The sequence below is a fragment of the Nesoenas mayeri genome (assembly GCF_963082525.1).
Source record: "Nesoenas mayeri genome assembly, chromosome: Z".
In the NCBI taxonomy this organism is placed as follows: domain Eukaryota; kingdom Metazoa; phylum Chordata; class Aves; order Columbiformes; family Columbidae; genus Nesoenas; species Nesoenas mayeri.
Window position 1 is genome coordinate 16,511,790 of NC_137542.1, and position 16,203 is coordinate 16,527,992.

The window sequence follows — 16,203 nt, forward strand, 5'->3', positions numbered from 1 at the left end:
ACTAAACGTTCTTAAGTTTTATTATAGCGGCATGAATAGTGCCGCTATAGAGTAGTTAAAGTTGAGTTGCTCTTTCCATTATAAGCCTCACATTTTCAGTATCTTGGTCCTTTCAGATTATTGTACATTGAAAATACATAAATAGAATGTCAAACTACGCTAAACTAAATAAAAATCAAACTATTCCTCAAAACTGGATCCAGTTTTTCCTTTCTGTTCTTTTCACACTCTAGAACAGGACACAGATTAATTTTCAAAAGTTATGCAATACCTTCCTAAAGTCTACTGCGTTTCCTTCCTTTTATTCAAAAATAATTTCGAAAAGCTGCACAAAACCACTATTCCTTGATTTACAGACAACACCTGCCTGCATCCTGGCACACCTACAACATTGCAGGTGGAGTCCCAAATTGTCACAGTAAAGCACACCCATCTGTAACTGAAATCGCATTTTATGGTGATCAAGTGCTAGTATACTGTGATCCCAATAGCAATAATGACTTCACAGACACTATTAGACAGTTATAACTCCACACAGCTTTTCTGAGGACAAGGGTATGGCTTGAACCACAGAAGACAAACTCCTTTGCATATATCTATTATCCTAGAATTCTGCAATTCAAATACAAAGGCATTCCAGAAAAATAATAATACTGCTTCAAAAATATTGCTTTTCTCCTTTCCACCTTGTTTAAAAGACACATATAGAAGACATTTTAAGTGTAGTTTCATAACACTTTGGTATAAAAAATGTTTGGAAACTAACAAATTCCTACTGCTTCTTTGAGAATCAGAGACATGCTTTTACTAGCTGTTTAAAAAGTGTTTAGCTGTAAGCTATCGTATTAAATTTGCTAATAACTAAGATTAATATGACATCATGAATCTTGAAGATCACATGTGTCTTAGAGTCTTAAGTTATATTTGTCTATGTATTGTAAATATCAGGAATTACCAGCACTTTTCTATTACAAAAATATTTTAAAATAGAACAAATTTAAATTTACAAGCCGCAATCTATACCTAACTTTATTATAAGGGTAATAATCTATAAATAACAGTTTATAGCTTAAGGGAATACAACCATTTGAAAATGTTATTAATATTTTTCATCATTAAAGATTAATTATTTACTCAGTAAGTGATGTTGCCTAAATTGTCAATATCAGCTCCAGTTTACTTTCTTCAAAGCCCAAGCCTTCAAGCAAACAGTGATAAAATCTTTTGCTTTCCTCTAAAAATGTGCTGCAGTGTTCCATATTTCTCATGTTCACTATGATTTAATTTCATCTTGTCCTAAACAAATATCTTTTCACTGCAATATTTATTTGTTACTTAAAACTTATATTTTGACATCTTTGAGATCAATTTCAATGTTTGGGTTTTGGTGTTTGTTTGTTTGTTTGTTTGTGGTTTTTTCTTGTTTTGGTTTGGGGGTTTTGTTTGTTTGGAGTTTTTGTTGGGGTTTTGTTTGTTTTAATAAATTGAATATTTCTAAAAACTGGAAGGCATTTGTGGAAAGCTTTGACCCAAAGGGGGTGCAAGACTGAGAAATTTTTAATGCTAATAAATTAAATAAATGAGTTTTCTAACAGTAAAGGCTAAATAAGTGCAATTTAAGAATTCTTTTGTTAAGAATTAGTTTCAAAAATGGAAATTATTCTACTCTATAGAACAAAATTTACAGCACCACACTTTGAACAGGGTATTTGCCTCCTGTTATGCTGTATCATTAACAAGGAACAGAAAATTAAGCCTCAAAAGAGGACTTCAAATATTCATATTGCAATACTAAGTATACAGGACAAAAACTAGAAGCACTGAAAGAAATAAGAGTTACCCTTTCCAAGTGATTTTTTGTCATTTATATTTCTCTCAAAGTCAGTATTTTAAAGACTATACTATATAAGGCCATAAACTGAAATCACTGAAATACTGGTTAGAAAACAAGTAAGTCACACTGTGATAACAAGACTTGAAGGATTTTTCATGGCAACAACGGATGCAGTTTTTCTTGAAACATTTTATTTATACATTTCTGTGCTGGTTTAGCTGGGATTAAGTTAATTTTCTTCATAGCAGTTAGAATCTTTTTTTCTTTTTAGTAGCTAGTACAGTCTCTTGTTTTGAGTATAGTATGAGAATTATGTGATAGTATGTTGAACTTCCCGTGCTCTTCTTTCAAGCAGCTAGACTTTAAGTTGGTATGGAAAGGACGTAAGAACTTACTGATGTTTTTGGCTGTTGCCAAGGAGAACAAAGAACTTTCTCAGCTTCCCAGCTGTAGGTGCAAACACCAACTGGAAGGTGGCACAGACAGGACAGCAACTAGACTGACATTCCAGCTGCTCAATTAAATATTCCCTGCCATTAGTGTCATGCTCCTTATATAGCTGGAAGCAGCTCTCCTGGCTAGTTAGTTCACGAGTCTGCCATTTTGCAGTTTTGGCTTTTTGCCATTTTGCCCTTTTGCTTTTTGTATTTTCGCTCTCTTGCTGGGACTGGCTGTTCAGGACCAGGGGTGCTCTCTTATCGAGGACTGGTTGTTCAGGGTGATCATGTTTGAGCATGAACTGCTAACCGGACCTCTGCCCTTTCATGATCAGCTTATATAGGATCAGCGATCATGAGCAATTGCCTTCTGCATCACTTATTTTATCTATGTGTGTGTATATGTATATATGTATATCAGTAGTAGTAAATTATTATCTTTTACTTTTTTTTTGTTTGTTTAATTTTCTGTCTTATTAAATTGTTATAATCTCAACCCATGAGTTTCCCCCTTTCTTTTTGATTGTCTCTGCCACCCTACTTGGGGATAGGGGAGAGAGAGCAAGTGATTGCCATGGTTCTAGTTGTTAGCTGGAGTTAAACCATGAGAATTTATCATATAAATAGGTTTAAACTCAAATTTGTATCTTGGTTGAAAAAAGCACTTTTTTCTAATAACCTTAAATTACATCTGTGTGCAATTTATTTCATTGTTTTACTGATATTTTCTATTCTGCTTGCTTTTAAAAATTTCTTTATGAGAAATTAAGATACTATTATAAAAGTGCAAGTGAGTTCTGTATTAGGTAGAATGCACATACCTGTCAGATGCTACAGTTACAAATAAAAACATTAAAAAGTCTGTTAATTACTGGTTCTTGATCTCGTATCGTCTCTCAATACTGTCTTTGATGTCTGCACACATATGAAAACTAGGAGTCAAGACAGAAATGACTGCCTTCGTTCAGTAAAATATATAAATATTCACCATTCACATGAGTAATAGTTATGATATACTAACCACAGACTAAAAGTATGGTATACATGTCAGGGATAAAAATGAAGACCAGTAACAAAACAGAACCAAAAAAGCAATTATATAATATGAAATCAATCATACCCCACAGGCTTATGTTTTGAAAACTACTTAAAGTCCTTTCTTACTGGGTAGCTTGAGCATAGATCTAACCAAAAAGTCTCCCAAATTCACATGCCTAACCTCTCTGATCAGAGAAAAGGTATGAGAGCTGCTGAACACATGCATACTAAGATGTAAATAGAAATTTACTCTAAATCAGATTTGCATTCTTCATCACACACATTACCTGAATAGTCAAAATAAAATCATTGAAAAGCATGCCCTCAATAACACAAGCACCACACTGACTAGAATAAGATTACGACATTTAAAGAGGCACATTTTACTCTTAATGAAAGAAAACTGAGGTATTCTTGGTAATAAAGCCAATAATATAAAACTCATTTTTGCCTGATTGCAAAGTAATTTCAACAGCAAGAAAAGCTGAAATCCAGGAACATATGCAACACTGATGTATAATCTTCCCAGCTAGTGAAAGTCTGAAGAAGATATATTAGTGTTGTCAATGGACTGCTAGCATGTCCCACAGGATAAACTTTCAGCAAGGCACAAATCTGAACATGTTCAAGAAATCATTATAGCAGAAATACAATTGTCATTTAAACCAACTTATAGTTTTATGAAGGATTGTTTTAAAAAATGGTAACAGGAAAACTAGTAAATGTGTGCATTGCTTTGGTGTCCTTTTAATTAAGTCTGTCTTTCAAATCCATCCTGTTCTACCAATGTTGCTATCAAGAGACAGCAGAATGAATGAGGATGTTCTCTTAATCATCTCTTAATCACAAACAAACAGGGTTCTGGTCACCTGACAGGTCACAGAAGTAATGATAGGTAATGACTTTTTTCCCCTGCAGAAACCTCAGCTGTGTAACCACACAGTAATACCTTTCTAACACGTATGCAAGACAGTGAAGTTGATAATGGAAAATATAGCTGTCATCAAAATGCAGCCAACAATGAGCATTATGATACACTCCCAGAGCAAGACTGCATGTCAACAAAATTTGGTATATTTGTTACAGCAGAACGGAAGATTGTTAGTCAAAAGAGAATACTGAGCATGTTAAGCACATAAGCACAGATTGCTTAACATCTCAATTCTACAAACCTAGCAACTGTGGACACTACCTTACATATTTCCTTCCCTATGAGGCTACTTTAGTAACGCTAATAATTTTTTCCATCACAGCCTGTTTTAAGATTAATTTACTGAAAAAAGGAAGATTCATATATTGCATTTAGTGTACTATATTACACCCATTATCGTAAATTATCTGCTTTACCTTCCTACTATGTCTTCTCCCACTAGAACTGGTAAATATCTGACTGAGCTCATGACAAATCACATAAATGTTCAACTGATGTATTTCTGTAGAAGGTCCGACTGAACATACATTCACTAAGAAAACCACAAATTCTCCGAATAATCATGACAAATGCACTCCTTCAAATACACTAGCAACAGGGAGTGTGCCAGGGAGTGTAAAATTCTGAGAAAGGATCAAAATGGAAAAATAGCAAAAAGCCAACAGAAGGCTACAGAAAAACAATTATTTGCACCCTCGTTCACTATTAAGTAATTTAGGACTGCTTCATATTTGGATCCTAATTTATATGGAGCATATGTTAATGTACTTCAATTTCAGGCACCACTAGAAGGAGACATAGAATAAATCAACAAAAGAAAAAGTAGTAATTTGGCCACATCAGATGTGATAAATTTAAAACATCTGAAAGAAATAATGTATAAAGTTGAATCACGAATTGCAGGTTGTCACTAGCTTTTAAAATAGTCTTACTTTTAACCTCAGAAATTTATCCTAAAGTTCTTTTAAGAAGTAAACAAAATTGATCCAAGTGAAATTATCTACAAGGATTTGAAATGGATTTCAGCAAAGCTCCACACTACGAGCTTTTAAAGAAACTCAACCGCTGTATTTTAAGGGGAGAAAAAAAAAAGTTAAAGAATTGCTTTAATTATAAGAAATACGTAATAGCAATAGATGCTCCATTTATTTAGTGGGAAGGAGTCAATTGTGCTGTCCCACATGTTGAAAAATGTAGGAGGTTAGTGTAGTGACAAAATTTTCAATGACTAGTAAACTCTTCAAGATAATAAAGACAAATCCAATGTATAAAAAACTGTCACACAATATCCAGGTTAAACAATATAAATGTTGTACCTGGAGGAAAACATTCTAAAATCCCTTCACAAAGACAGTGAAGGCCTCTTTAACCTCAATGAATACAATCCAGAGATATAATAAAAACTTTTCTGAAAAAAAAATCTGACAAAATAAACTTCAAAAAACTCTTCAAAGCAATGTAAAATGAATTCAGAAATACAGTCTAAGCATTCAAAAACCATGATCCAAAGCTGTGTTTAGAATAGAAAGATCTTGAGACTAATTTTATATTTATAACATTTCAAAGAAATCACCAAAATCTAAAGGAAGAAAAAAACCCAATTATTTCAAAGACTTGGAAAAAGGTCAAGAACATATCAAGAGGTAAACACTCCACAAGAAAGACTTAAAATAATGGGTTTTTATCATTCATGAAACAAAATTATCAAATAATTAGATGAAGGAGAACTTTAAAAATCATACAAAATACAGGTTAAGATTCTTATGATAAACACTTCAATAATACTCTGGACAAAGTTAGCACATTAGCTCTGGAATGACCATCATGAACACATCCAGGAGATAACGCGTTCTGTGATTTTTCTGTTTTACAGCAGATTACTACTTGCACATACTTTGAGGAATTAAACACTACTTTTTTTTTTTAATATTCAAACTTCTTTGGGCTTGTTAACGTAATCCTTGATTACAGATCTACCTTACCTACCTACACAAAGTGTTGAATTTAACGAGCATTATCACCTTAACTATTTTCCTTTCTCTGCTTAATCAAGTGAAAGAGTGCTGTTAATAGTAAAGCTGGAATGCATAAGAACATCTCCTTGACAAATCTATGGAAGAAACTAAGCAACAGAGTTTACAAAACCATTGCAGGTAGATAATTTCAAAGCCTTTCAAACTCACTTTAAGTCATTAATTGGCCTTCGGAAAATGTCAGAGGTATACATGTAAGATCTGGCACACGTGTCAAGTTGGAGGCATGTTTGTGTGATGGGTTTATTGTAACAGTTCCAAATGGAAAATTAAAGCTTAGACATTTTTAGACAAGTATTTCTCCCCACCATAAATCAGGACCAATAAATTTCATTTTCACAGAGGAAATGCAGAAAGTTCAACATTTTTTCTAGAAATCTGTTTCCAGGACCAAAATCACATTGATGTCATTTTTGTTGTCTTTGTTACAGAATATAAATAAGAGTCTTGTTGAATACTGACACCACTTCTCAGGTTTTTTTTCCCAGGACAGATTTAATTGTGAAGTACCTTCTATTAGCAACAGTAGAAATAGTTACACTACTGCAGTAGCAGAGTTGTAGATTTTCTTAAAACAAATAGACAACAAAGCAACAACAAAAAACAAACCATGACTACAATTTCCTTTAAAATTTTCTGGTACAGAAGCTTAATTTAAAACAAAAAGACACAACTTCTATTATTCTAGAAGTGGACTCACCTGTACTTCACATTTTGAAGAAGAGTTCTGATGTGCTGCTTTTAAATCATCACGAGCCTGCTGAAGTTGCTCTTGTAGCTGACAAATCAGTTGATCTTTTCCAAGTAACTGATCCTGAAGAGCGGCACAGCTTTGCTGCAGTTGAATTTCACTTGCTTTAACAGTTTCAAAACATGAAGTCAACTCATTATAAAGCTGAGAGGGGATAAGAGAAACAACAGGATTAAAAATAACTTCAATACGGATAGCTATATAAATACAGGAGGAAAGTATGATTTAAGTAACTTGTCTATAAAGACCAGTCTCTCTTAAGTTTTGACAATTCTTTCACACTACTTGTCCTCCTGCCTTTTGTCACAGTCTATACATTTGAAAATAGTGATGGCAGTAATCACTTTACGTTTGAAAGATGTTTTTCCACGTTGCTTTTTATGACATTTTTAATAGAAATGAACACCTAAAATCAGGATTTCTTTTACTTCTTAAACAGTTTATATAAGACATAGAAAATACAAAAGAAAAAAAAGTAATCCTGCATTGAGAATAGGCAAAAAATTGAAATATCTGTCCTGGGAATGAAAATAAAGGTGGAAGAATACCAAATGCCATCCTTGTCTTTTATAGAGTACTTTGATCTGTTTAAATAATTATTTTACGGGATTTTTTTTAATATTTACTATAAAACCCAGAGATTATATTAGAAGTTCTTATCGTTGGCGGCTGCTCAGCTGTTCTTGCTGAAATCAGAATATTGTATACATGTCCTTTTTTCTCTAAATAAGTAATATTGCCTTCAACTATTTATTCTACCATAAAATAATCTGTAGAAGGCATGTACTTCAGCAGCTGACAGCTTTCTTGGGAACATACATTCTTGCCATTTCATCTGAAATAAACTAATTAAATACAAATAGCAGAATTTCCAAATCTATCACTAATGTTTATAAGTACAAAGAACTGACACGAGTAATTTTACTTGTAAAAACTTTATTTTACTCTTCATTTTACTTTTTGTCTTGTCAGTTTTACTTAAACGATACGCTTCTTTCTCCCTTTTGTCTGCTTACCTCGCTTACAAGTTAAATCCTTTGGAAAACAATCACAACTTCTAGATTTTGAAATGTTCTACCTAACACTTCATGAGAAATCTGGAAATAATCTTCCTTCCTTTCCTCCTTTCTATAATTTTCTATTCCCATGGGCTCTCAAAATCCACTTAGGACAAAGTAAACTAAATTACCTCTTGCCTATTTTCAAAGCAGATCAGAGATCACATCTTTGGGGCAAAATTAATTCGAAGTTCAGATAGATTGATATTTCGAATGGATGTTAAAAATCAAACTTTTACATTGAAATTTCTGTGCCTACTGAATCTTTCTTATATATTTAAGAAAGCTTACATCATCTCTAGAAATGCATGTTCAAGAATAGCCAGTTTCTTATGGAAATCATTATGTCTCTCACAGGGAAAAAAAAAAAAAAGTCATTTATCAAAAACATGCATTTTTAGATAATGTCCTTCCAGCTGAATGGAACATGGAGACACAGTTTCTTCCAGCTATAACTATATCAGCTCATTAGCTAGATCATACTGCTAAGACAATTTGCTGGTTTTATTACTAGCAGCACTTAAGTGGTCATAATTATAGTATGTGAAAGGTAACATCCCAGTAAGATAAATGGAGAACATCAAAAATACGATGCTTTTTTCTAGCTGGCAGCCACAAACCCTAATGTAGCTAATGGGTATTTTTGGTAGTCTGTATTTGCCAGGACAAGACAAATAGCATGTCTTTTTACTAGCATAAACTTTTCCAACCTTCCGTAAGTGAGTAGTTATACCTTCCATGAATGTCAATAACACATGAGATTTATTCAGGAAATCGTTTAATCTCCAAGAAGAGATATTAAATATAAATATATACATATGTGTTTACAAGATCGAAAGAAAAAGGAAAATATTAAAAATCATTCTTTATAGGTTTTATGAAATTTGGTAGTTGAAAAGAAAAAGGCCAACAGCCAGTGACAAAAGACTGCTCAGCAAAAACTGCTGCACTGACTGTATTTTGAGAATCTCTTTCTAATATCTTAGAGCTGCCCTTTCTCTGACAGGCAACATAGATTGTTACAGGAGAAGGTACTTAACAACAAATTAAAAAAGATTGAAAGTATCTGAAATCAGTACACTATAATAAATTTAGTCTATATGACTAAAGAGCATTATTTATCAGCCAAGAAGGAAGGGTAACTTAGATGAATTACAAAAAATAAAGTATCCCATATTTCTCAGCTACCCTAACAATTTTCTATATTGATTTAACTGATTTTACTAGAAAACACTTTTTGCTAGATCTTTGAAGAGACACTTAAAACAGAAAACTTCATTAAAGCAGTAGGTGTGCTTAATGTCATCAAGTAAACTAAAAATGCCAGACTAAAGCTAGGACTTCCAGGAGAACCAAAAGATATTACTCTAAAGCCTGCCCAAATGTGACAGAAAATATTTAACAGCCTGATAATGGTGGGGTGAGGTAAAGTACTGACATACATTAAATATGTATGATAGTAAAATTAAGTTAAGTTAGACCAAAGAAAGCTGAGGAATTCCAACAAAATCTAATAAAACTAAATAATTGGCCTATACTATCTATTGTATTGTATGTTAGCCAGAATCATAGCACAACTGGAAAAAGAAACTGCAGAGTGAAACAGTTGACACAAATGACCAACACTACTATTATGCAAGTGTGCAGGATCTATTTTAAACCAGGTTTAGACTGCTCCTATGTAATGAATGCCAGTTAACATCTGGAACCACTTTTCTAGTTCCAAAATAATTTTCAGTTCCATGATCCAAAAGGCACTTAGTTAAGGCTCTCATACACTTTTCTATGATATCAACTAATGCACAAGAAGTGGGGACATCTGGAAGATTTCCTTCAAAAGTATTCTCCCACGAGGAGCTAACACTAAGGTAGATCCGTCCATTAAAATGCAACAATAGCCAATTATATACACCAAGTGTAAAACAAATATTTTCCTACATTAAATGTTATATCTAAATGTTCACACCCTAAAAAGCAGTGTATTACAAAGATCTGAGTAATGAACCTGAACTTACAGTAATGTTGAACGTATAGTAATGACACAAATGGAAAAAGGCTAAATTAAGCTACAATAAAACTACAAGGGAAACTATTACAGCACCATTGCAGAAATCCATGTTATAAAATCATCTTGTTTATGAGAATTTGAAAAGAGCAAGGGCAGAAATTAGCTGGAGAAGCTCTAGGGTGAAACTCAAGAGGCACTCCAGGCAGACTAAAAGAGCACATCCATAGCATTTAGTTTTAAAATGGAAAAGCAGAGGTAGAGTGATTTTTTTTAAGACAAGACACCACGAAACTTCCCTGTGATAGAAGAGAAGAATGTCAGACACAAGTGAGAGCTTAAGAAGAAAAACAAAAGAAAGTAACATCAGACAACCTGCAAGGAAGAGTGACCAATATAAGCTAAAAGAAAAGACATGCTTTCCTCAACTTTATGGTATTATATAATTACAAACAGCATGGTTGTTTTGGAAACCATGTAAAATGGCTAACTTTAGCAATACACCTTCTCCAAAATAACAAAAGAGAACACAAAAGAAAAGGACATTTCAGTCTATTCGATTAGTGTTGTTACCACAAAACCTGATGAGTCTATCTGCTTAAATGAATCCAGTATGTCCTGTTTCCTGACTGATCCACCACCTCAAACCCTGTCTTGGCTTTCCAATATTCATCCACCTAATCAGTTTTATGCAACTCTTTGTGTTCATATGGCTATCTAATGGTGAGGTTTGTGGACTGCTTTTTTGAATATAGAAAAATTTTGATGCATTTCTCCCAGAAAAACAAAGAACACCAGTGCTAGTTAATGCAGGAAAATGTTAGTAATTCATATTGCAAATGGTATAATTTAAAATATTCCATCATGGGACCACTCTGATTATAAACAAAATTCTAACTCTGATCAAAATTGGCATCACTCAAAAACATATTTAAGTAAGATTAATCTTAAGATTTTTCTTCCTTTCTTGACACACAACTCTTCTTCCACTGTCTCTCCAGTTTACATAATTTCTTTCATCTATAGTTCTCATATGGTGAAAAAATACAATATCATTGCCAGAAACCATAAGACAATGATTTGCAAACAGTAGTGACAGATTTGGCATTATAGATTATTTACTTTTATTTTCTAAATATTTAAGCATTCTGCAAAGATGAGTCTACATCATTACACACAGCACAATAAGTGTATCAGTACAGGAGTTTTCAAGCTTGAAAATCATTAACTGTAAGTGTTGAGTTTAACATCACCCTGAGAGATCCTGGGTCTACGCAGTGTTGCTTCAGCTTGAAACTATGGGCGCACCTGATGCCAAAATCTACTTGCTAGAGTTTGGTTTACAATAAATAAATATAGACTGACCTAACTAACACACTTTCCAACAGCAGAAAACAGTATTGAACAGGCTTCCCAGGGAGGTCGTGGAGTCTCCTACTGTGGAGACATTCAAAAACCTGCCTGGACACCTTCCTGTGTAACCTCATCTGGGTGTTCCTGCTCCGGCAGGGGGATTGGACTAGTTGATCCTTTGAGGTCCCTTCCAATCTCTGATATTCTGTGATTCTGTGAAGCTTGAACTGAAATATGAGATAATCTTTATTAAAGATCTGAGTTTCTCACAACTTTCACAGGCCAAATGGACTACAAAAATGATGATTCACTTATTACTGATGTCGGCTTCAGCATATTTGACGGGAAAGTTAGTTTCTCTCAGTTCCTATCATGTGTGAAAGGACTTAGGTTTTTCATTCAAATTTGAAGGAGAATGTGCATTGTTACTACCATTTACCCATCTGTATAGTTTTAATTTTTAGTTTGTGAATTTAATGCTGCTTACATAAAAATAAACACATTTATATGATTCTTTACTATGCTTAAAGGTTGCTGCAGTCACAAAAAGACAGGAAGTAGTAAAATTTAACCTTAGGATAGCAAAACCAGTAACCTTACATTCTGATTACAATTTCTCAGGCTTGAAGGAGAACAAACTCTCTCCACACACTGACACCATGAGAAACACTAGCAAAGGCAAGTGCAGGTACAAAATTAGCCACAACATCTGAAAATCTGATGCTATCATATTTTCCACTAGTTTCTGGTGCGCTCAATGCTCCGGTGCACTCGATGCAGACTTCTGCGATGCCTCCGAACTGAAACTCTTACTGCATTTCCTAATTATGCCAAAAATCTAACCACTGAACAATGCTTTTCCTCATCACAGACATGTACTGTGCCACTATCCACAGTATTTTCTGTTTGCTGTTTCAGGAGCTGAGTTCCAGGACAGGAATCACTATTTCATATTTAATGACAAATAATGGTATTTCCACTTCACTAAAAGGGCCTTCTACTAAGACATCTTTAATCAGTTTGATTAAAAATGAATCTAAAGGACACATCAGATCAAGGGAAAGTGCTACATTATAAAAACAAAGGTCCTAAATTGTAAATTTCAGAAAACTGTGATAAGCTGGCTAAGGTGTTCAGAATATCTTCTTGTCTTATTATCCCTAGTATTGATTGAAGTCTCTCCACCTTGAAATTGTTGGTGAGGACAAACCTATTGAGTCTCATTAAATCCAGCAAGGAATGAAGCCCCCAGAGTATTTGGGACCACTAAAACAGATGCTAATACATTTTAGAAAAATATTCCCTATCCTTGAAAATGAGAACTACAGCTGCAATACGACATGGATATCAATTTGTTTCCATAAATGCTCAAACATAAAGCAATTATTGTAGAACACAGCACCCTTAAAATTTGTACTTAAAGGAAAAAAAAATAGCAGTACAAGTCGTCAATGAAACTTGGTGAAAAAGATTACAGACATTCATATGTATATGCTGCCCACTACAGATGGACTTGAAAAAGGATTTATGGTCCTCAATGGATTTACTCATAATCCAGTAATCCACCACAAATTCATTACTTTGATTTGGATTATACATTATATTTGGATTATATTTGGATTATACATTAACATCAGCACAAAGAGTGGTTCTTCCTAAATGGTAGACTATTAAGATCAACTTGGAATATGTGAGCCAACCAGATTGCCTCAGCTACAGCATATACTGCCTATCTGACCACTGACAGAGAGGTCATTGATCTTCCTGTAAGGGAGAACATATCATAAGATGTACACACTGATTGGCTCAATGCCATTCGGAGCAGTAGGAAAATACTCTGTTGTAAGTCTACGGAACAGCTGACACATCCTTATCTAGATATTGCAGCCTGCATATTATTAATGCAGGGAAGACAAACAAAGCACACATTTGTCTGCAATAGTTTGCCTTTCTTATTCGAGGGAACAACAGGCATTTGTATTATTTTTATAGATGCTGAGTTTTCCAAAGGCCTGCTGTGACTTCAGTAGGACTGCATATCTTGAGATTTGGAAAAATGCATGTTGCTTGAAGTAATTATAGCTGGGTATTTTATTCAGTTATTCTAATCAGAAGCATGTAACAGGATTGTTGTGATAAAGGAACTCCTTCTGCCCTCTGAATTTCTCACAGCCACACAATGTCACAAACATTATTAGATCTATTCTTCCTTTTTATCCCCACCTTATTTTCTTTACGTTTTTACTATTTTTAATGTATACTTTTTTAAAAACATATATTTATTTTTAAAAAAGAACTTTCTTTTTCCAGGTGCATTAGATATTTAGACATTTTACAAAAAGACAGCTTATAACTTCTACAATAGTAATTTGTCAGAATATTTGAGTTAGCTGTTGCTGGTTTAAGAGGCAAACCTTACTCCTCCATGTTCAAAAAATACTGAATTCAGCACCTCCAAACCAGCAAAATTTACAGTCATCTGTGAGCTACCAAACAAAAGGACTAATCTTCAAACCCACACGATTCTTGTTCTTGTTGTATCATCAGCTAAGCAGAACTTTTAAGTCCTGCTAAGATAGACCAAGAACAGTGAACCAGTTTTCTCAAGCAACCCTGAATTTTGAGCCAAGCCCAGTTTAGAAGTGGCTTGCACTTATAGCTATATAGGTATACCCACTTATAGCTATGTAAGTATACCCATCAATTTTCCATAATACATAGGTAACTTGAAATAGCAAAATTATTTTTCACAAAACAGGTTAAACTCTTCCCCAAATTGAAGCCGATAATAATGCCAAAGTCACTATTATGCAAGGTGAAGTTATCTTTACAAAGAGTTTTGTCATGCTTTTAAACAGACTCATGCAATCCCAGTTTTATTTCATGTGTTGTAGAACTAGTCTAGAAGAATATTGTATTATAAACACTGCTGAAGATCCTTAATATTATCTTCTCTTGCACCTTTTTTTCTTTTTTTTTAATGACTCAAAGGATCCATTTAACAACTACGGGAGCACTGACTGGAGAACAGAAAATGAAACAGCAACTCCTGCTACTTACCTTCGGTACTTTTAAAAAAAATAATTCTATAATTTACTTTGTCTTACCCCCAGGCAAGGAAGCAAAAGAGGTAGGATAGCTCTGTATGTTAAGGAGTGGTTCGATTGTCTGAAGCTTGATGAGGGTGATGATCCAGTTGAGTGTTTATGGGCAAGAATCATGGAGAAGGGCAACAAGGCAGATATCCTGGTGGGGATCTGTTACAGACCACCCAACCAGGATGAAGAGGCAGATTAAATATTCTGTAGGCAATTGGGAGAAGTCTCCTGATTGCTAGCTCTTGTTCTCAGGGGCACTTCAACTTACCAGACATCTGCTGGAAATATAACACAGCAGAGAAGAAGCAGTCTAGAAGGCTCCTGGATTGTACAGAAGACAACTTTCTGATACAGCTAGTCAGTAAGACAACTAGGGAAGGTGCCCACTGGATCTGTTGTTTGTGAACAGAGAAGGACTCATGGGTAATGTGTTGACTGGAGGTCGCCTAGGACATAGACACCACAAAATGATCGAGTTTTCTGTTCTTGGAGAGGTTACGAGGGTGGTCAGCAGAACTACCTTGGACTTCCAAAGGGCAGACTTTGACCTGTTTGGGAGGGTGATTAACTGAGTCCCTTGGGAAGCAGTCCTGAAGGACAAAGAAGTCCAGAAAGTTTGGTCTCTCTTCAAGAAGAAAATCTTAGAGGAGCAGGAGCAGGCTGTCCCTGTGTACTGAAAGATGAGCCAGTGGGGCAGAAGCCAGCCTGGCTCAATAGACAGCTGTGGCTGGGACTCAGGAACAAAAAGAGAATTTATAACCTTTGGAAGAAGGGGCAGTCTACTCAAAAATATAAGAATGCAGTGAAGCTATGCAGGGAGAAAATTAGAAGTGCCAAAACACAACTAGAGCTGGGTCTGGCTAGTGCTGTAAAAGAGAACAAAAAATATTTCTGTTAATACATCAGCAACAGAAGGAGGACTAAGGAGAATCTCCACCCTCTGGTGGATGCAGGGGGAAACACAGTGACAGAGGGTGAGGGAAAGGCTGAGGTACTAAATGCCTTCTTCGCCTCAGACTTTAATAGTCAGAATAGTTGTGCTCCAGGTACCCAGCCCTGAGCCAGAAGACAAGGACGTGGAGCAGAAAGAAGCCCAAATAATCCAAGGGGAAATGGCTGGTGACCTGCTACACCACTTAGACACACATAAGTGTATGGGGCCAGACTGGATCCATCCAAGGGTACTGAGGGAGCTGGTAGAGGTGATAACTAAGCCACTTTCCATTATTTATCAACAATCCTGGCTAAGCGGGGAGGTCTCAGTTGACTGGAAGTTGGTGAATGTGACGCCCATCTACAAAAATGGCTGTAACGAGGACCCGGAAAATTACAGGTCTTTATGCCACGAAAGGTCATGGAACAGATCATGCTGAGTGCCATCACACAGCACATACAACAAAACCAAGCAATCAGGCCCACTCAGCATGGGTTTATGAAAGGCAGGTCCTGGTTGACCAACCTGATCTCCTTCTATGAGAAGGTGACCCATTTGGTGGATGAATGAAAGGCTGTGGATGTTGTATACTTATACTTCAGTAAAGCCTTTCACACCGTATCCCACAGCATTTTCCCTGAGAAGCTGGCAGCTCATGGCCTGGATGGGTATACTCGGCGAGGCATAAAGAACTGGCTGGAGGGCCGGGCCTGAAGAGTTGTGGTGAATGA

General features: G+C 35.1%; 1 protein-coding gene across 1 annotated transcript in view; it reads right to left on the reverse strand.

The window, feature by feature from the left end:
- The window catches only part of CNTLN (centlein), a gene marked incomplete at its 3' end in the record, with an annotated part of 188,009 nt that overhangs the window by 112,663 nt on the left and 59,143 nt on the right, over nucleotides 1-16,203 (reverse strand). The window contains exon 8 of the mRNA XM_080362311.1: nucleotides 6,974-7,168. Coding sequence (XP_080218437.1) covers nucleotides 6,974-7,168 — 195 coding nt within the window. The remainder of the gene's footprint in view (nucleotides 1-6,973; nucleotides 7,169-16,203) is intronic.